Source organism: Manacus vitellinus, unplaced genomic scaffold, assembly GCF_001715985.3.
Source record: "Manacus vitellinus isolate BGI_N305 unplaced genomic scaffold, ASM171598v3 scaffold_12_pilon, whole genome shotgun sequence".
NCBI classification, from domain to species: Eukaryota; Metazoa; Chordata; class Aves; order Passeriformes; family Pipridae; genus Manacus; species Manacus vitellinus.
This window is the reverse complement of record NW_021938949.1, coordinates 18,245,069-18,266,273: the sequence shown is the minus strand read 5'-3', so window position 1 is coordinate 18,266,273 and position 21,205 is coordinate 18,245,069. Positions and strand designations below refer to the sequence as shown.

The following is a 21,205-nucleotide window of genomic DNA, read 5'->3' as shown; positions in this document are numbered from 1 at the left end:
GAGACACGAAGCAATTGTACATGTGCTGAGAAGCCAATCCAAGGCTGCCACTGAGTGTTAGAACAACTGCCACGCTAAAAAAGTACCCCCACTACTGGAAAAACTCTGAGGAAGCACCTGAAATGTCCCACATTTCCCACTGAAATATCTACTATGGCAATGTGTAAAATAAATACACTGGATTGGGGCTATTCCAGGCTCTGTGTGCTCTGCACTGTGTTTAACTCACCATCTGCATAAGCAACACCCCCTGGAAGGATCCTCTTGACATAAACTCCATATTCTTCTCCAGTGAGTTCCTTGATGCCACCAATGACCTTAATACCTGGAGGGAAAGCAGAGTCCATACAAAAGGAGGAGAATCAGTTTCCATGGGCAGTCTCAAAGGGATGCAGCCTCAACCCAAAGTTCACGGAATCATGGAATAGTTTGGGTTGGAAGGGACCTTAAAAATCATCTCGTTCCACCCCCTGCCATGGGCAGGGACACCTTCCACCAGCCCAGGTTGCTCCAAACCCCGTCCAACCTGGCCTTGGACACTTCCAGGGATCCAGGGGCAGCCACAGCTTCTCTGGGGCAACCTGTGCCAGGGCCTCACCACCCTCACAGCCAACATTCCTTCCCAATATCCCATTAACTTCCCCTACTGCTAGTGGAAGCCATTCCCCCTTGTCCTGTCCCTCCATCCCTTGTCCCCAGTCCCTCTCCAGCTCTCCTGGAGCCCCTTTAGGCACTGGAAGGGGCTCTCAGGTCTCCCTGGAGCCTTCTCTTCTCCAGGTGAACCCTTCCAGCTCTCCCAGCCTGGGTCCAGAGCAGAGGGGCTCCAGCTCTTGGAGCATCTTCGTGGGCTCCTCTGGACTCTCTCCAGAAGCTCCAAATCCATCAGTGACAGGAAAGAATCTGCTTCTGCTGTGGGTGCCTCAGCCTGTGCTCATTTCTCTGATAAGAACTGTCATACAAAACATTCCTGGTGACAAGGAGTTTCTGCAGGGGACCCACTTCCAGGTGCAACATCTGGACAAGCCCCAGGTTCACTGGGGTGGTGGGGACACCCCCACTGCCCACCCTCCTGCCAGGCCCCAGCAGCATCTCCAGCACAGTCTTTGATGCTGCCACTGATGGCAGAGCTGAACATCAGGAGCAGCCACTTTTATCAGTGTTTGGACCCAGAAGGAGCACCAGAGGCAGGAACCCGAGCACAGAGATGACCCTGTTGCTGCTCTGAACCCCCTCATTGCAGCAGCACAGCTCAGGTGCCCTGTGGCACTTTGGCAAAGGGCTCCTGCTCCACACGGCCACCCCTCCAGCCACGGGACCTTTCCCTGCTGGAGAGCATAAGCTGGCTGGCAGGAAAAGGTCCAAGAGACTTATTTATCCAGGGCTCATTAAGTCCTACTTCGAAGATCCAGGCTGTGGACAGAGGGATTAAAAAGCCTGGCTTTAATTAACAAATCTCCCCTGAGAGCCGCCGGTCAGGCACTTTGCTGCTCTGGCCAGGAGGGCAGGCTGGGGACAGGCTGGGCCACAGAGAGAGGCACTGCCAGGGCCAGCCCAGCCTCACCCTCCAGCTGCTGCCCGGGCTGATGGGCTGCCCCGAGCCTTGGTGAGGTCCTGGGTGCACAGAGTGACCCCGTGCAAGAAAGTCCTGCCCCCGGGGAGCAGAGCACAGCTGCTTCCCCAGACAAGAGCCCCCCTGCTGAAACAGGCAGGAGGGAAGAGGAGCAGACCCTGGGCTGGGATTATTCAGGACACAGAACTATTTCCATCCCTGTTTCCTTTCCTTTTTTAACCCAAGCTCTGCTTTAAGGCCCCTCACAGTTTCCATCTGTCTCTAGGGAAAGATCTAGTCTCTTAAATCACCTTTATATTAGAATTAGATTATTACAATTTTTCAGTTCGTTCCTATGTGCACCAATTGCTGCTTTTCCCAGGCTCAAAATCCCAGCTCTGTCTGAGTGCTGAGTTTATTCTCTGGGCTTAATGCATTAACCAGGCACCTGTAAGGAGTTGTTTTACTGATGGAACAGGGAACTCACAGCAGAACACCTCAAGAATAGGCACTAATTTTGTTCTCCATTGCATTTTAAAAGAAATTCACTCAAATTGGAAATATTGCCCAAAAGAAGTATCTCCAAGAAACACAAGCCTCCCCAAGGGAGGGGGAGCAGGTCAGACACCTGTAAACCAGAACAGAGAGGAGATGCTGCAGCCCCAAAGCTCAGGGAAAGAAGGTAAAACCTGCTTATTGCCCAGGATGCTCGGCTGGAAAACTTCTCCCCTCCCAATGGGACCAGAGTGGCTGCTGCTGGGCTTTGCAGAGACACCCTGGCTGCAGGGTCACACTTGGAATGGGTTTGGGAAAGCCCTGGCACTGGGGGTCCTGCAGAGGCAAAGTCCCCTCAGTTTCCCTGGATGGGGAGAACACTGGAAGTCCAGCCTAAGCCAAGGTGAGGACTCAAGAAGTCATCCCACGTCTTTCTTCACATCAGAACACGAAGTAATTGTGAATGATGAGGCACATTGGACAAATTGTGTAAAAAATCTGCATCTGTGGAGGCTCAGCCTGAGCATCTCCCAGCACCCACGGGACCTGCGTGTGAGTGGCACCTCTGCCGAGGCATCAGATCAATAATGACTCATTTTCCTTTTGTGTCTGCAAATCAATTGTAATAATGCCTTAATATAGCTGAAGTATCTACAAATCCTCCTTTATCCCCAACGATGTCATGAGAAAATCCGATCTTGTTATTAAAATCGGCGATTACTCACAGTATTGCTGCAGACACACTCAAACTTTGATGGGGGGAGGGAAAAATCCCTGGGTTTTAACTCCCTTGTTGGGAAAGCAGCTGGGTGCTGCCAAGCTCTGCCCACGCTGCCCTCCCACCCATCACCTCGCCGAGGAGGTGCTGTGGGTGCCAGTCCTGCCCCCTAAAATGCACTGAAGGGTCCCCACCAGGGCAGGAGGTCTCACCCCTTCCAGAGCTCAGACCAAGCCATGGGACAGCTCAGAACTGATGGCAGCAAACCCGAATCATCAAGGATTTTGGTGGCAGCACCCTGGGAGTATATTTTCTTATCCATTTGATTAACACTTACTTCAATCAAAATTTCTGTTTGGGACCCAGTGTAGGTAAATAACGGCTCTCTAATTGTCACAGCATCAAAGTCCTGGTATAATGCTTATTAAGTCATACTTAGGGCCAGATAATCTAGCCTATTTTGGATCCCTCTATTTAATCTTTCCTTTCTGGCAAAGGTCCTGGAGTTGGTGCCCATGTCCCCAGTATTTTCTCTTTTGCAAAATAAAGTTTGACAGGAAAACTCCAGATGAACTTACTGACCGAGGTGGTGTTTTCTTTAGACTCTGAACGATCCTATAAGTTTCTTAAAGACCCTCAAGCTTCTCTGGTGCCTCTAATCCCGCTCCCACTAATGCCATAGTCGCAGTTCTCAGGCTATAATCTCACCTGCTCCCAGCTCCCTATTCCACAGGTCAGGGGGTGTCCTGGCTAATCTGGTTGTTTAGCCCAACTGGGATCATCTCTGGAGCATCCTGACCCCACCGGCTGCTGCATGGAGAGGCCGCTCTGTGCCTAAGCCAGCAATGTTCAATTACATTTCCCTTAATCCCTCTGTTGATCTTGTGGCCCTGGCCAGCTTTTTCTGTCTGGAGGAAGGGACAGATTGGAGGTGAATCACTCACTGCCCTGTCCTAAGAAGATGAAGGTCAAGATAATGGGATCTCAGTGTTTCTGAGAAATGCTTCTTAATCAGCACTTCCCTTTGATGGCTATTCCGTAATTCGAGGTGCAGGTTTTAGGAGCTGCCAGTAACCCCTTTGAACTTCTGCTGAAGTTCACATGTGGGTTTCTACCTAAAGCCACAGAGCAACAGACCCGGGGCCAAACGCTGACCTGCCACGCCAGCACCGAGCGGGTGATGCTGCTCCAGAGGAACTCTGCTGGAACACACCTGCATCTAAGCAGGAAACTCATGAATGAGCTTTTCTCCCAAAAAACCCCCATACTCTGAGCAGCTACACCTACAGCAGACATGGGGATCCTGCAAGCACCACTTGGTCCTCAGCAGAGAGTGATGGTTAAGCTGCCAGAGGTCAGGGTTAGATGGGGTACTGGGGAGAGGTTCTTTGCTCAGAGGATGGTGAGGCTCTGGCACAGATTGCCCATCCGTGGAAGTGTCCAAGGCCAGGTTGGACAGGGCTTGGAGCAACCTGGGCTAGTGGAAGGTGTCCCTGCCCATGGCAGGGGGTGGAACAAGATGAGCTTTAAGGTCCCTTCCAACCAAACCAGTCTGGGATTTCTGGGGGATGATCCCTTGTCTTGGGTGTTTCAAGCCTCACAGAAGAGGATGAAGTCAGGTGATGATAGCATTAGGAAATCCACATTGTTACACCTTCCTGCAGCACATCACAAGATGCTGTAGAGGGTCTGCAAGAGCCTGCAAAGACCCTCTGGCCACAAACTGGGGGAAAGGGGAGCAGTTGGAGCATGTGAAGTGGCTCACAGTGGCTGCCACATCTGTGCACTCCTTCCAGAGGTCAGGCTTTCCTGGCTCTCCTCCTTCAACAAGCTAATCTAACCCAGCAGCTAAAATCTCATCAACTCAACCAAATCCACCTCTGCAGATTAAAATATCATATTCACCGAGAAAAGACATTTTCCTGAGCTCCTGTGAACCTCATGAACCTCATGACCAAGGGAAGAGTCAGCAAAGCCATTTCTCCATGGCAGACAGTCCCGTTAGCCCAGAGCTGGAAACAGCCAATAATTAATCTATCATTAATCTCAGGGCTCAGGAAACCTGAACTTGTTTCTCTGGTGAGTCTGGCTTCTCAGGAAGGGTCCCCAAATGGTCACAGAGACCTCACAGAGGGGCCAGCAGCTGCTCTGCAGGAGGATGGGCTGCACTCACAATTGAGTTCTGGGGGAGACTGCAAGGTGGACCCAAGAAACCCTGATGCAGGATAACAGATTTTTATAAAGCCCATGGCAAAGCACCAGTATTTATGCTGCTGGATATATAGAAGTCAGATGAGATGCTTTGTTGGATCCCTTTGGGCTGAGTGGCAGTCCCTGGGACTTTCTCATGTTCTGCTGGATAGAACCTTCTCTTTTCCTTTCTCTTACATGCTTTGATGTTCAGAGCACTGTGGAAGGACATCTGACTCACTGGGTGCTCATACCCTTAACCTGTGGGCTAAAGTTTCCCAAAATAACTCATACAGCCCAGTCCCCAGGAGAGCTACAGCACCTTGCACTGTCCATTGGGGTGATTTCTGGTGGGAGAAAGTCTGCAGCAGGACAGGGGCAGGTGACTGGGAAGTGCTGGGGATTCTATTTATTTATTTATATATATATTTATTTATTTAATAAAATTTTTAATTTATTTAATTCAGGAAATCCTATAAAGCCTTTCCCCCCCGTCCTGCTCAAGGTTGGGGCTCTGGCCCTGGGCTCCTGCACAGCTCTCAGCACTTCAGCTGCTCACCATTAACATGGAACTAATTGGGATTTTGATATGATTTTAACATCCCAGCTGCAAAACGTGCTATCAGGTGCTTGGCACAGGCAGGCACAGGAACCATAACTTTGGTGAGGTATCAGACTGTCACATGGGGAGGCACATCACAACACAGGGGCCAAGGGGATGCTGGAGCTACCCCAGCCCACCCCAGTGTCCCTGCTGGAGGGTCTGCACTCACCCAGCCCGTTTGCACAGTCATAGAAGTCAAAGCAGTGCACGGTTCGGTCCATCCCGTATGGTCCCATGAGTGTCCTGGGAGAGAGAAGAGGGGCATCTTTCTGTCACAGGCTAAAATAAACAGATGCACAAGCACCCAACCAACACACACAAGCACATCCTCCCCACCACCCCGGACCTGGCCTAACAGCACTGCAGACACGCAGGGTGAGGCCACAGTCCCACATGTTACACCCACGCTGCGGCAAAATCAACCCCCTTCCAGCCCCCCCGGCGTTCACACAGATAAATGAGAGAATATGTGCAGGGCTGGACATCATCCTCCCCACCCAGCAAATCTGATAGACCTGTCTGTGATTCATTACCTCAGATTATCGGGGCTGGACAGCTGTCCAGCTCCCGGAAAATGAGATCAGAGCTCGGACCAATGTTCTGGGAATAAACCAGTTTCACAAATACAGGCAGCCTGGAATGAAGACAGCCAGGCACAATCTGCTCCTGAGGGTTTTTTAATGTGGGCAGGGGGTCTGGAAAAGGGGGATGCAAGATCTGCTGAGCCGCTTCAAGTCCCTGCCTGGCCGAGTGCAGGGTGGGAGCTTCTCATCACAAGCCAGAGATCGTACACCTGAGATTCCTCTGAGCCAAGAAACTCTCCCAAACACCCCACAGTCTCCCCCTAAACACCATCAGGCAAGGGGGGTGTCCCAAATGAATGACCCCAAAACCAACCAGTCCCACTCTGCCCCAACTGGGGATGTCAGACTCCAAACCCAGGACCACTGATGCTTCTCCTCCTTGGGTGGCCCATGGTGGTCACCCCCATGAGGATGGTGAGCTTTGACCTGAGAAACCCAGAGCCAGACAAGCCAGGTGGGAAACCAGGGCTGAGTGGCTCCCAGAACACTCCCTAGGGTTTAAGTTGCAAGAGAAAAGGTGGTTCCAAATGAATATCAGGTCCCAGATCTGAACACAGATGAGGAGGAACAACGCCATGGGAAACAACAGCTCCTCCGAGTCCAGCGGGATGCAGGATAAGAATCAACTGTGAGGATTTTTCTTCTCAGGAATCCAAAATAAATCCCAAAATATCAAGCTATTCTGCAAAGCCAGTAACACCCACCTCTAAGATTCGGACTGGAAGCTTTTTCTCCCTGTTAAAACAATGCCCCTCCTTGATATTCTTGCACTGTTTCATGTATTCAAGACTGAACAAACCACTGGACACATCTGGCTGTCAGAAAATGGAGCTTGAAGACATCCCAGGAAGCCAGAGCAGCCCTGGGCCCAGGCTGGTTCAAGTAACCACCCAGGATTTTCAGAGTACTTTGAGTAAATCACGGAGGAAATTCCACCGGGGGCGAACAGAAATAGCTCAGACCGGGCTGGGACGCGACACACGGGCAGCAGTTCGGCGGAGCAGATGCCTCCTTGATACGATCAACTCTTATCCCCGACGGGTGCGCGGACAGGGAGCAGCAGCAGCAGCTTTGCTAATGCCAGAGACGCACAGACCCAACCCCAGGGGCTGGGGACAGCGCCCTGGGCTCCTTCTGCTGCGCACACGCCACCCCTGCCGCCCCACCCTGCTCCTGGGGAGCCACAGCAGAGGAACCTTGGCTAGAGGTGGCCACGGGCCCCCCAGGGCGGCCACTCCCTCCCCACTCCTGCCCCGGCTGGGGGGATTACCTGCTGATGATGATGGCTCCCTTGTAAAGGACAGAGACCGCGGGCATCTTGCTGGCGGCACAGCCCGGCCCTGCCAGGCACCAGCCGCTCGGATTTGGCAGGAATCCGTTAAAGTGATGGGAAAAAAAAATGGGAAAAAAAGGGGGAGGTCGGAGGGGGTCACGTGGTCTCCCCGTATGCATGTTAATTCCACCCAACATTAACACAGATCAGCTAAAAACATCCCCAACTTTAGATTAAAGCTTACGCAAGCCAAAGCCACCGCGGCCCATCGTGAGCGCCTTCCCACAGCGGGGCAGGAGCTCGGCCGCCCCCCCAGCAGGGCTGGCCCCTTCCTCGTTAGCACAACGGGCTAATTAATGGGGTGCATTGGATGGAACGCCCCCCCCAGGGATGGAGGGCAGCGTTCGGTGCAGGACGTGTGTGCCCAGCATCCCTAAAGGATTAAAATCCGTAGCAAAGCTTTGGAAGTAATAACAGAATGTAGCACTTAGGGGTTTAGGGTTGTTGTTGATTTTTTTTTTTTTAGCATCTTTTCCAGCCCACAGCATTTCCTTCTTGCTGCAAAGCAAGTTCAGCTGTTCCACTGTCTGCTGGGAGGTCAGAATCGTGATTTGCCTTTGAACAGCCTCTTCTACCTCGATCCTGATGCACATCATCCAGGTAGAGAAGCAGGACCCCCACTTTGTGGGATGTGGGGATGGAGGAATGAAAAAAGACTATTCAAGGTTGGCCAGCGAGCAAGGACGGACCTACAACAATCCACCTCAGGGCTTGGCAGGAGCAGGGCTGTGATCTTGGTGGAAAAGATCTGGTGATCTTTCCTGAGAAGAGAAATCATCTGGAAACATGCTCCCCTGGAGTTGCAGGAGGACACGGATCCTGCATCCCAACCAGCTCTGGGGGACATCTGAGGTCACAGGAAAGCTCTCGGCCCTGACTCCATCAACAGTGTCCTCCTTGTGCTGTTCCCACACCATCTCCGCAGGCTCCTGGCCAGGCCCCATTAGTGGCACTTGACCTCGTTAGCTGAGCATCATCAGATGTGGACGTGCTTGCTTGGGACAGCAGACCCTTTGCCAAACAATTCCTTGACTCTGATGCTGTTGGATGGTACTTTTCCCGTGTGTGAACAACCAATTTTATCAGCAGGAGCCCCCCCGATGGCCGTGTGAAGCCTCACAAGTGCAAGGTGCTTCAAAAGAGTGAGAAGTGGGAAAAGTTCTCCTCCTCCACTTTAATTAAATGCCATTTTTTTAAAAATGGCATTCAGATGAAATATTAAAAATCTGAGCAGATTAAACCTTTAGATGACCGAAACTTACCTAAAAAATTATGTCAACTAGACATCAAACATAGACACGTCTGGCAATACATTACACATCACACCCCACCACAGCAAGACATGGCCACACCTAGTCCATGTCCACATCAAGGCTTTGGCCAAACCAGGCTAAGCCTGGGGCCATGTCCCAGACTGTTGGTTCAGCCTTCACTGCACCAAGAGCCTCAAAACCTGCTCGTCCTCACAGTGACCCAAGGTCAGGGAGATGCTCTTTCTCCTGCCACCCTGTAGACAATGACCAGGACATGGAGAGCCAAAAATTAAGGCAGGAGAGTCCAACACCTACTGACCTCCAGTTCTGAAGAAAGTGACTCGTTCAAGGCTCAGCAGGAGGTTTTGAGCCAGAACACAGACACGAATTCAACCCTGGGGTGTGGTGACCTTCCATCCGTGCCTGTTCTGCAGGGAGCTGCTCCACACCAGGGCACAGCTCCTCAAGGGGCAGGAGTGTCCTGGCACCACATCCAACTTGGAGTGACCTTTTTGGGCAGCTAAGCTGTGAATGGATGCCCAAGCAGCCCTCACCCACCAGCCTCCAGCCACTTACACTAATGATCACACTCCAGATCCCTAATGCACCAATAACCACCCTGGTCACAGTAAGAGACAATTTCCATCCCATGACCAAAATACAACGTACAGCCTTCTGAGGTCCTTTGAGGCTCTCCTGATGCATGGTCACATAATTATGCCTTTGATTCATGGGCCAGAGCCTTGGCTGGAATAAATCAGGGCTGCTGAAGGCAAGGGATAACACAAGCCCTGGCACAGGTTGCTCAGAGAAGCTGTGGCTGCCCCATCCCTGGAAGTGTCCAAGGCCAGGTTGGACGGGGCTTGGAGCAACCTGGTCCAGTGGCCCATGGCAGGGGGTGGAACTGGTTGGGCTTTAAGGTCCCTCCCAACCAAACCATTCTGTGATAAGGTGACCTCTTTGCCCAGCCTCAGAGGTGCTGCAGGAGAGCTGACTGGAGCCAGGCCAGCCCAACCCAAAACATGCAGGAAAATGGGAAAATTTCCCTGCCTGGCAATTCAGTAATTCACCCACCATGGTTTCTGCATCTCAGGGAACAATTTCCACACTCAGCATCAAGCAGATGTGTCTGACTGGGGTTTGGGTGCTCAGCACCTTCCACATCAAGTCCCTCAGCAGACCAACCACGGGCTTCCTCACCCTTCCCATGTGCCAGTGCTTCACACCATCCGGGCGGGATCTTCCAACAAACCACAGGTTCGACCATGAGGTGGTAAAGTAAATGAAAATGGAATCCAAGAGGCCCTCAGGGAAGAGGAGCAGTGCTCAGTGTCCAAGTTTATCTCCAAACACACAGATCCTCGATTGCTTCCTCCAAAACACAGTCTGACCCCAAAAGCATCAGATGCTGGTGCTGCTCCTGCTGATCAATGTCTGTCTTACTAGAGATTGATTCAGCAAAAATGTTTCAGAAGATTTTCAGAGTTTTAAAACCCGGAATCACATTCAGAAGGGGTTTATAACCTGCCCAAGGGTCCCAGTCCTGCTCTGTATAACCAGTGTTGAAGGCAAACGTCCCTCTGGCAAAGGGGATGTGTCACCTGCTCAAGCTCTTTATGGAGCTGGGACCCAGCTGAGTGACTCAGGGAATCCAGGATTCTAACTCAGGAAACCACCAATGTGAGACTTCACATTTTTGAATAAATGAGAGAATGGAAGGACTATGAATTAAGGACAAACTAACCCCATGGGGCTGGACAGCAAATAAGCATGTACTCTACTTGTGTGTCCACTTTTTCATTGACTGATAGAAAAATTAGGAAAACTCATTGAACCCATTGAAAAATGGATTTTTTTTCCCAATGGAAAAGTTATTTTTGCTAGAAAAATATATTTTTAATAGACAAAGTTGAGAGAAACTGTGTCAGTCAGCTTTACTTAACACTACCATGTATAAGCAGAGCTGGGAAACTGTAAGTGGAATCAAAACAAGGCTTAGAGCAGAAGCAGAGTTTAAAAATGCTGACAGCAGAACATAGCACAAGTCAGGTGCATTTCCAATACGTTTTTCTGAGAGATCATAAAGGGCAAAGTGTGGGAGAGTGAAACTGGGAGCGCTGGGGAGAGGCACAGGAACCACTGCCACGAGGAAGCTGGTGGAGAAGGTGGTGGTGATGTATTTGGCTTCCAGAGAGAAAAGAGTTGAAGAGGATGGCTGAAATGAGCACAACCAATAGTAAAGTTGTTTCTTCTCATAATTCAAGTCCCCCTTTGTCCTTCCTACACAGATGAGAAGCAAACAGTGCTGGGAACAGCTGGACTGTGAGGGGAGGTGATGGGTTTAGAATCATTGGAAGTGTTGGCATCACATGATCAACATGTGCAGCAGACAAGGCAGAATTATGTGGGAGGATGTCACTCGAGGCTCGTCTCTTGTGCAACGTACTTCCATTTGAAATTCAGGGGTTCCCTGAGTGCTCTCCCCAGCCAAACAGCCCTTTGCATCCTGTCTGCTCAGGTGGGGTCACCTCCAGGTCATGTTAAGGCCATACAAACAAGGAACAGAGCCATGAGTCTCCTCAGTTATTCCAGCCCCAACATCCAGGCTAAAACCCAGGAACCAGCTGTGGGGAGCAGCCGAGCCCAGGTATGGCCAGACCCCGTGGGGGTGCCCAGCCTGGCCAGGTCCCACAGGGAGCACCCCTGAGTGGACCAGGTGATTAGGCCAGGACCAGATCACCCCAAACAGAGGGTGGATCCCGGGCAGGATCCTGAGCTCGGTGAAGCAGCAGCACAAGGGTGCCAGGACGGGCTGGGAAGGATGTGCTGACAGCAGCATCAGCGAGCCCACAGGGAGCCTCAGAGCACGGCTGAGCAGGGGAACGGGGTCCAAGTAGGTTTGCGTGGGAGGGCATTAGAGGTGGAAAGATCCTGCAGTGGCAGCGAGGTCTGTCTGAGGGCTTTCGGCTCCGGAAAGCGGCATTAAGAAGGTTGGGGGTGGGAGGGTTCACCTCGGCAGGGCACTGTGTCACAGTCTCTGCCCACGTCCCACCAGGAGCTACAGAGGGAGCCAAGGGCTGCCCAGGCAGCGTGGGGAACATTGGATCGTTATTAAGTAAGTTCATTTCGTGACAAAACAAAATTAGCGTGGGGTGCAGAGGCATTTCCACCCGATTAGAAGAGAGAAAAATGCAACTGTGCTGCTTGCAAGATCAGCTACAGAGCATTGGGAATAAATCAAAAAATAAATCAGCTGCTCTGGAGCTGGGAAGGAGTCGGAGTCACAGTGCACCCACACAGTGTTTCCACAATTCTACCCGTGGAGTCACTTCAGATGAGCTCTTGAGATCAGAGACGTTCACAAACAAGTCTGAACAGAAGAGAGAACAAACAATAAGGTTGGAAGGAACCTCAGGGAGCATCTGGTCCAACCTTTCTTGTCAAAAGCATGTCTAGATAAGACAGCCCAGCACCCTGCCCAGCTAAATCTTGAAAGTATCCAGTGTTGGGGGATCCACCACTTCCCTGGGGAGATGATTCCAATGGCTTATTGTTTGCACTGTGACAAGTTTGCCTCTTGCATCCAACTGTAATCTCCCCAGGAATCACCTGTACCCAAACAAAACCATGCTGCTGAAATTCCTGGTGAAGGCAGCAGGCAGGTCCTGTGGGGAGCACCCAAGGATAGGCAGCTCCATGCTCCCATCCCTGCCCTCAGCATCAGCTGAGGTGGGCAGAGGGGTGGCAGCAGGTGAAGTGATGCTGCCAGCCCTGGGTGGGCCACACTGCTCCTCCAAGCCTGGGGTCTTTCCTCAGGAAACCTCGAGTGGTGAAACCTCAGCCCCAGGAGCAGGGCTGCCAACAGTCCCACTTCGATGTCCACACACCCGACAGGCACCTTCCTCCTCCATCCAGACCCCGGTTCTCCTTCAGTCCCTTCCTCTGAGCCCCCTCCAGCTGCAGAGGTCAGACAGTGGCTTCTGGAAGCATTTTTCCCTCCCCACTCCTTCTGGTGGTGGATCACCCCTCACTCCCACCTGAGCCAAGTTCATTAGTTTGAAGATGGAGAGATGAGGAGTTTTTAATGCCAAGGCAGTTTTCCAGTGCTCGCTCCCTTCTCCTGCTGAAGGAAGACATCTCCACCTGAGGTTGGATGTATCTCCTCACTCCTCAGAAAGGAAGGCCCCTTCTCCCAGACATCTGCCCCATGAACCAGCACCACCAGGCCACCAAGACCATGGAGATGCCATCTCTCACTGCTGGCCAGGTCTTTCCATTCTTCTACTCCTTTTATCATCCTCCTCTAAACTTTATCCCCAATATCCTTCTCAGACAGTGGATTTATTCAGCATGAGGGATTCATCCCAATGAACCTTCGCTGTCTGAAAGTCAGGTCTTTGCTGCCCATCACCTACACCCTGGTGGGGACAGGGGCTCTTCCCACCTGAAAATTTTGCATCAAGTCAACAGAGGTGGAGCACTTTCTGGAGGTGCTTCTTGCCCAGGATGAAGACAGTCAATCCATGAGCACCTGCCTGGCAGAGCTGCTCTCCAAGACTTCTGGGGCTTGGAGAGGTTAAACCACAACAAGGGGTTACAGGTATTTTCCCATGGACATCCACATGCTTCCTGTGCTGCTCCAAAAGGTTTTGGTTGAGGAAAAGGCAAAAAGGACCTCTTCAATTAGCCTGTCTCACAGTAATTAGGAAGAGAGGCTGTTTCAAGTGGAAGAGAGGTCAGGTTTGGTCTGCCAGAGGTCTTTGGCAAAGGTGTTTATTCCAGAGGCCTGTATGTAGCCAAGATAAGTGTCCCCCATCCAGCCCAGCCCTCGGATGTACCCACTTGAGATGGGGATTAACACAATTTAAATACAATCACGTGGGAAAGCTCACACAGGGTCCTTCATTTTCACCCCAGGAAGACCAAAGTGTTGTCACATCTCTCACACAAGGAAGCCTTCCTCCCTCCTCCTCCTCCTCCTCCTCCTCCTCACCCTCCCATGAGGCAGCCAATCTGCTGCTCTGCTTGGGGCTGGTGCTGTGGCTCCAGTTTAGGTGTCAACCGCAGTGAAGGGTTAACAGGATTATAAACCTCCCTGCGTTCCTAAATCCCCTGGGCTGTGGGATTGGACTGGTTATAAACTTATTAACAGGGGCCGGTGGCTGGTGGGGGCTGTGGAACCTGCTCTGCAGGGTGGGCCACTGGTCTGTCCACCCCAGATTAATTGGGGAAAACATGGGAATGATGGTAGGAAACTCATCCAAGTGAATCCATAAAAATAAAGATGGAAAGAAAGAGGCAGGGGAAATGGCTGGGTACAGAAAGATGGGAAAACAACATAATTTGGGGAAAGATTTCAGAACATGCTGCCGAGGTGGGAGCACAGCTCTTGAGAAGAGCTTTGACCCATCTTTGAGCTGCAAACATCCCCGTGCTCAAATCCAGACCCTGGCACAAGCCATAAACATGCAGCAATAACAATGCCAAGAGGACTGGGGGAAGTGCCAGGCCAGTCTTGCACTCAGCCATGCCTGGTGAGGGGCTGGCACCAGATCCACACCCACCTGGGGCACACACATCGTGGTGCAGCCGTGAGACCTGCCCAGCACCCATGGGCACCCTTGGGGCTGTTTTACTTCCTTCTGGGTCTGGCAAAGCTCCTGCACAAAAGCCACCACTACAAAACTTGCTTAGAGCCTCCAGCTCCTCTTCTCTGAAGGAGAGAAGCTGCACAGGAAAGCCCTGTGGGGACACACAGGCATCACCACTGGAGAAAACTGGGGATGAGGGATGAGCCGCTGGTCCAGCCGTACGCTGATGCGGCCGGGTGAGGTCCTGCTGATGGTTCATGTTTATTTATTAAATTCCTATTTCAAACTCCAAAATTAATCTTTTAATCAGCGGCAGAGTGGGGTTGTGCTTATCGGAGTGCTGGGAGGTGTTATCTCCCCTCCATCTGCTCACCACCCTGCGCCGTGTCCCGACGGAGCCGGCAGACGGCCGGACACCGGCCGGTGCATCTGGCAGCCACCACATGTGGGGGCTGGTCCTCCGGCACAAAGCTGACCATCCCCCTCCATCCTCACAGAGCACATCCCAGCAGACAAAGCTGAGGGAGGGTTCAAGCCAAAACTCCAGTGTTTGAGCAGATTTTTGAGGTAGAAAACAGGTTTCGAAAGGGCAGGGCAGTGGAGTTTAGCAGCCCCGTGGAGCCAGGGATGCCCAGGGGACCCCAATGAGGTGACAGTGCTGCTGGGCAGGGGTGTAGCTCTGTCTGCTCCCATACACACACCACAGCCCCATAACACCAGCACCCACGTGGCAGCACTCCCCAAAACACAGCCCACGAGGTCACGCCTGTCCTGCACTACCTCCTTCTGACCAGCAACACATTCTGCCTTTTCTGCACCCAAAAGCAGCAGGGAAGCATCAACACGGCAAATCAAACCACCCTCTCTGTGAAGGCAGGTGTCACCCTGGGGTGCTGCTCTCCCCAGCCTCCCTGCACCCCCGTGGGGTGCAGCCGCCCCGCAGCCCCCCCTGCCCTCGTTCCATTGACCTACTTCAGCCTGAGACGGATCATGTCCCAGCAGCATTCACGGTCCCTGGTGTCCGGACGGTGCTCTGGCTTCTTGGTCTCTGCTGAGGAGAAGCCCAGGCTCGCCAGCCCAAGAGAGCCTCTGCCAAACCTCGGGGTGGTCCCCAAATCCCGCGGGGGCCCACGCCCGATCCGGATCCGGCCCACTGACCCCCCGTTAATCGGCTAAAGCCCGCACGCTCTGAACCCGGCCCGGGCACGGCGTGCTCCCGCCGCTCTCCCTGCCTACATGAGACATCTGCGGCCGCCCAGCACCCGCCGTCACCTCCCGTCCCCTCCGCCGTGCCCGCCGCTGCTCCCGCACCTCACCGGGGCCCTGCTCCGCACCGCAAGCGGGGCCCTGCTCCGCACCCACCGGGGCCCTGCTCCGCACCCAGCGGGGCCCTGCTCCGCACCCACCGCGGCCACCGCAGCGGGCCCTGCTCCGCACCCACCGGGGCCCTGCTCCGCACCCAGCGGGGCCCTGCTCCGCACCCACCCGCTCCGCGGGCGCTGCCGTGGGGTGGACACGGTCCCTCCGGGGAGGTTTGATCAAATGGGAGAGTCCAGCACTAGGGCTGCAGCAGGAGCACCCACAGCTGCTCCCAGAGGCTTTGGGTGCTTCCCCAGCTGTTGCCTGCAAAATAAACCCCCTTCCCCACCCCTGGCTGGCGCCGGCCTCACCCACGCGCTGCCCTTCCCAGGGGGATGAAGGTGCTGTGGGACCCCCATCAGACCCTGCCCTCCGGAGAAGGGCCATCAAAATAAATTGAATTAACACCCCCCCCGAAAGCCACTGAATGCATCCTCCCTCACACCCTTCCTGAAGAGTGGATCCAGGACCCGAGCGATGTCCATCCCCGGTGCAGCAGCGTCCTGCCCCGCTTACCAGTAAATGAGGGAAAGCCCATCGAAGCGCTCCAGGGGGCGGCCAGGGGGCTGGAGGTAGGACATCATCCGGGGGCAGCGGTCCCGGCCGAGCCCCCAGGGCCGGCTCCTGCTGCCCGTGGCCGCGGGCTCGGAGTGCCGGCGGCTGGCGGGGCTCGCGGCACGGCTCTCTGGCACGGCTCCCCGCAGCAGCCGGCTACACCTAATCCCAGGCGGGCAAGCATGTGATCGCCCCTCTGCCGGCTCCCCCCAGCTAAGCCCTGCCGGTGTCTCCGGTTCCGCGCGGACGGCGGGCCCGGGATGCTCCGCTGTGGCAAATTCCAGCCACCAGGTCTGAGTCCCGTCTGGGATCGGAGCCACGGCGAGAGCCTTCACCGCGGGACCCCCATGGCACCCGGAGTGCCGTCCCCCATGTGCCACCACCCTAGGTGGGGCACATCCACCACATCCCCTGGTTTGATAAACCGAGCAGTTAATTTGGCACGATGACCCCTTCACCCCCCTAGCAGTGAGCCCCCCCTCACCCTGCATTTGCAGTGGCTGTTAACGATGGTTACAATCATTAACGATGGTTATAATCCATGGTTAACCTGCCACCACAAACTATTTAAAGCCAATTGTAGGCGTCTCTGACCTGCACTAAATCCAGGCTGCAGTGCCACACACAGTTCCCTTCCTCTCTGGCCACTGCCAGGATAATATTGCATATTTATAGAATATATATTATTACTAGAATATGTATAAAAATACATTATTTATTTAATTGGAAGCACAATTCTTGCATTTGGGTATTTCCCCCCCCCACTGAAGGTTGTCTGGTCATATCCCAGCATCCAAATGATCCTTTATACTACTAGGAAGGCCCCGGGGGTGAGCACTGGTGGGCAGATGGAAACTGTTTGAAGTGGGGTATTATCCCAAAATGTGAATTATCCCAGAGCAGTGAGGTCACAGCTGGTCCTGTCATACTCATCCACATCCAGCTGTGGGTAGGATGGACAGACAGCAGGACAGACAGATGGGTCCCTAATCCAGGGCAATGGAAAAGTCACAAATGAGCACCAACTCACTGCATGATGAGTGTTTTATTTCTGCCTCTCCCCATCATGCACAATCCCAGGGCAGCAGCCTGGGGTGGCTGGGACCTGGGGATTAGGTGAGTCCTGGGGATTATGAAATGCATCTGTCTGTCTCTGCCCTGCATGGCCTGGGAAAGTCTCTGGCCCCACCAGGGCCAAGTCCTGTGCTCAAAGCTCCCCCCAGCTCCAGATAATGCTGGGACATAGGGTCATGGAATATCCTGAGTGGGAAGGAACCCACAAAGATCATGAGTCCAACTCCTGGCCCTGCACAGGACACCCCAACAATCCCACCCTGTTCCCAAGAGCGTTGTCCAAATGCTCCTGGAGCTCTGGCAGCCTTGGTGCTGTGCCCACTGCCCTGGGAGCCTGGTCAGTGCCCAACCACCCTCTGGGGGAAGAACCTTTTTCTAATGTCCAGCCTAACCCTGCCCTGAGACAGTTTGCTCAGGATGGGACACTTGGGGACTAGCTCAGCAGAATGGCAGAGATGGTGGCAATCTGTCTGTCCAGCCACTGCTCCCCAGCCCCAAGCCGAGGCCTCCCATAGGTGTTGGGCATGGCAGGGCTTTAGGGACTCGGTGGTGGCTGGTGACACCTCCAGCCAGGGCATGAGCGCCCACGGGACATGAATCGGGACGGCTCGATGTCTGGGGTGAGTGAGGCACCCCGGCCCTGCCACCCACGCTGTGACGAGGAGGAGGAGGGAGGGCCCGGGGCGGGCGGGGAGCCCCGCGGCACCGGCAGCCGCCCGGGAGGATGTGCCTGTGCCCGGGGTGACAGACCGCGGGCGCTCCTGCGGGAGAAGGGGGTGAATTAAGGCCGATCCCGCTCGGCATCCTTTCCGAGTGACTGTGCAGGATGTGCCGGTGCCAAAATCCTTTCCGCCTGTCGCCTCCCAGGCCGGTGACACGTCCCCTGACACAGTCCTCCACCCAGGACAGTCACTGCCTTGTCCCTACCCCCCTTCGGGGGTGCAGCTCTGCTTTAGACCCTGCCCCGAGCCAGCCCCTGCAGTGCATCCCTGGCCAGGAGCCCCATCCACCGGAGCATCCCGTGGGGCCTTGGGGGTGCACGAACACCCACCCCAGGGACCCCTGCCGAGGGGGCTGGTGGGGGACAGCCTCCAGCTCCCGGGACTGTTTCGCCAAACCCGGAGCCGCGCCGGGTTGCTGGCCGTGTGAGCCCGGGACCGGTTTGTGCCCCGGGAGGACGGGCAGGCTGGTTTTGCCGAAACCGCGGAGCTGGTGCGGGCGCGGGTGCCGTGCGGAGCAGGGCTGGGCCGGCCTCTCCCAGTCTCACCGGTCGGGATTGTCAGAGGCAGTGTCACCCCGCTCCGGGGCAGGACAGCACCCAGCAGCCACGGGGATGGCGAGGCCACCCTGAGCCTGCCCTGGTGCCGGCGGTCCAGCTCTGCCGAGGCACCACGTGCACCGGGGCATCATTTCCTGCGCCCTCCTCGCATCTGCCGGGAGCCTGCAGAACACCCCATGGGCGTGGGTCCCCCTTGTCCCCAGCCCCGGGGGTCACAGCATCCCCCGAGGCGGCTCGGGGGGTGAATCACGGCGGCGTGCTGCGGAGCCAGGCCCTGCCTTGCCCTTTCCCCCGAGAGTTCCGTGCTGGAGGAAGCAGGGCATTATCTCCCTCGCCCATCGGAGGCAGCTGCCCCTGGGTGCGCTCCAGCTGCATATTTATGCCGATGCAAACATTACACCCCGGAAATTCCCAATCTTTACATCACGGGCCAAAGTTTGCACTGAAGCCCTGACATTTTCTCCCTCTGGATGTGTTCTGGGGAGCCTGTGACAGTGGTCCTGGCCATGGGACAGCCCAGCCAGGATCAGGGTTCCTGCATGGATGCCCAGGGCTGCAGCACTGTGCCACTGTGGAGGCAGAGGGGTCACCTGAGAAGCTGTGGACACCCCTGGAAGTGTTCACGGCCAGGCTGGACAGGGCTTGGAGCAACCTGGTCTAGTGGAAGGTGTCCCTGCCTATGGGAGGGGGGTACTAGATGAGCTTTAAGTCATTTCCAACCCAAACCACTCTATGATGATTTGATGATGATGATGATGATGATGATGATGATGACATCCCCACTGGGGATCCAGGACCCCCCCACACCTTCCCCATCCCTTCATAAGACAGGGGAATAAGGACCAGAAGCAGCTGCTGCTGCCTCAGATGCAGAGAGCACAGTGTGATCTTAAAATCCTGGCACCACCAGCACCATCAGTGCCTTTCCAAAAGCCATGGCTGGGGACACAGGACAGGGACCTTCTGTCTGTACCCCCCCCAGTTTGGTTCCCCCACCCCTCCTCGATGCCTGCTGTGTGCACCAGCTCCCCAAAGCCACCACAGCACAACAGGGCCCTTCTGCTCCATATCGTGCCCAGAGGATGGGGAAGAGCCAAAGTTAATTTATTCCATGCTGCATTTTCATGCCAAGTGAGTCAGAGCACCGGCCTCTCTCAGCCTTTGTTTTGCTTGGCTGCCTGCACCCGCTTTCGTTTGGTGTTTGTTCAATATTTAACTCTCTTGATGGCACTTGGGCTCAAACCAGCAAGTGCAGCAGAAAAAGCCACTTCCCTGCTGGGACGGGAGTTCTCCCATCCTTCAGCTCCACTTGGGAGCGATGCACTTGTTTTATTCTATTTATTTCTCACAACTTGAGGAACCCCGAGCTTGGTCTTTCAAGCCACCACATCCCACAAGACCCATCTAAAGCCAGCGGGGCTCCGGGGGACTGCGGGATGGGGCCAGAGCAGCCAGGCTGGCTACTGATTTCAGAGCACAGCCGGCCCTAAACGGAGCTGAGGGAGGTTTCGCCCGGCACAGGAGCAGCCAGGAACGAGCAGGGCCACATTCCTGCGCACGGGGGAGCCGCGAGGAGGAAGCGGCAGCGCGGAGGTGTTTCGGTGCCCTCCTTTCCTGCACCGCCTGGAAGCGGGAACTCCCTTCCCACCCCAAACCCCTGCCACGGGGATGAGCAGCTCAGCTGGGCCCTCCAAGGGCTGTCAAAAAGTCCCACCCAGAAAATAAATGAGGTTTTGGCTAATCTACTGTTGTTTGTGTTCCACTGAGCTCTTGGAAGAAATTTCCAAACTGTTTTGCCTCTACGTCCCGTCCCGTCCCCCCCCCCCCCCCCAAAGCTAAATCCAAAATGTCTTCATTGAGAAACACCTCTGAATAGCCATCAGGGCTGGGCATCCCCATGCCTGGCTTCTCTGCTGTGATGGGTCCCCAAAGCCCCTCAGCACTGCCATGGTGCCTTTTGGGACATGCAGGGAGGGGGATGCTCCTGCTTCACCCACCAAGCCTTGATCCATCCCAAATTAGGATGGGCTGTGTGGGGTGGGACAGTGGGATGCAGTGGGATGGCCAAGCCCATGGCACAGGAGCAAGACCCCAGCAGCTGGTGCTCATCCTGCCCCCTCAGCAGTGGGGTTGGCCTCGGCCAGGATGGTGGGGCTGGTACAGGGTGGAGCAGGGTGTGGGATGCCGGAGAAGGGCTTGCCAGGAAAATGTCATCTCTTGCACAAAACGTGCTCCTCTCCTGTTCCCCTCCCGCAGCAGCAGCTCAAGAGCTTCTTACTCAGGTTAAGTCAATATTGCCCCATCTGTTGAGGTGCTCAGCCCCGTGCAAGGAGCTCGATGGGTGTTTTAAGGGCTGGAAAGGAGCCAAGGGAACACACCTGGGGTCCCTGTGGGCTGCAGCACCCTGGGGTGCAACATCCTGCCACGAGCCCCCGCTGCCCCACACTGGGGTCCAGCCCTGCCAGGAGCTCCCCGGGCACAACGGGACCAAAGCCCTCCCCAGCACGGGCTCCTGGCTGGCAGGACATCCCTACTTCTCCATGCTCAAGAGCCTTCAGAGGAGCTGGTGGCACCAGGTCTGGATACCAGCACGGGGTGTGCCAGGCCTGGCAGCAGCAGGA

General features: G+C 54.7%; 1 protein-coding gene across 1 annotated transcript in view; it reads right to left on the bottom strand.

The window, feature by feature from the left end:
- The window catches only part of LOC108638724 (syntaxin-binding protein 4-like), a 38,659-nt gene extending 31,202 nt beyond the window's left edge, over positions 1 to 7,457 (bottom strand). The window contains exons 1-3 of the mRNA XM_029957877.1: positions 7,411 to 7,457; positions 5,726 to 5,799; positions 230 to 325 (exon numbers count right to left, since the gene is read on the bottom strand). Coding sequence (XP_029813737.1) covers positions 230 to 325; positions 5,726 to 5,799; positions 7,411 to 7,457 — 217 coding nt within the window. The remainder of the gene's footprint in view (positions 1 to 229; positions 326 to 5,725; positions 5,800 to 7,410) is intronic.
- Between the last annotated feature and the right edge of the window lie 13,748 nt (positions 7,458 to 21,205).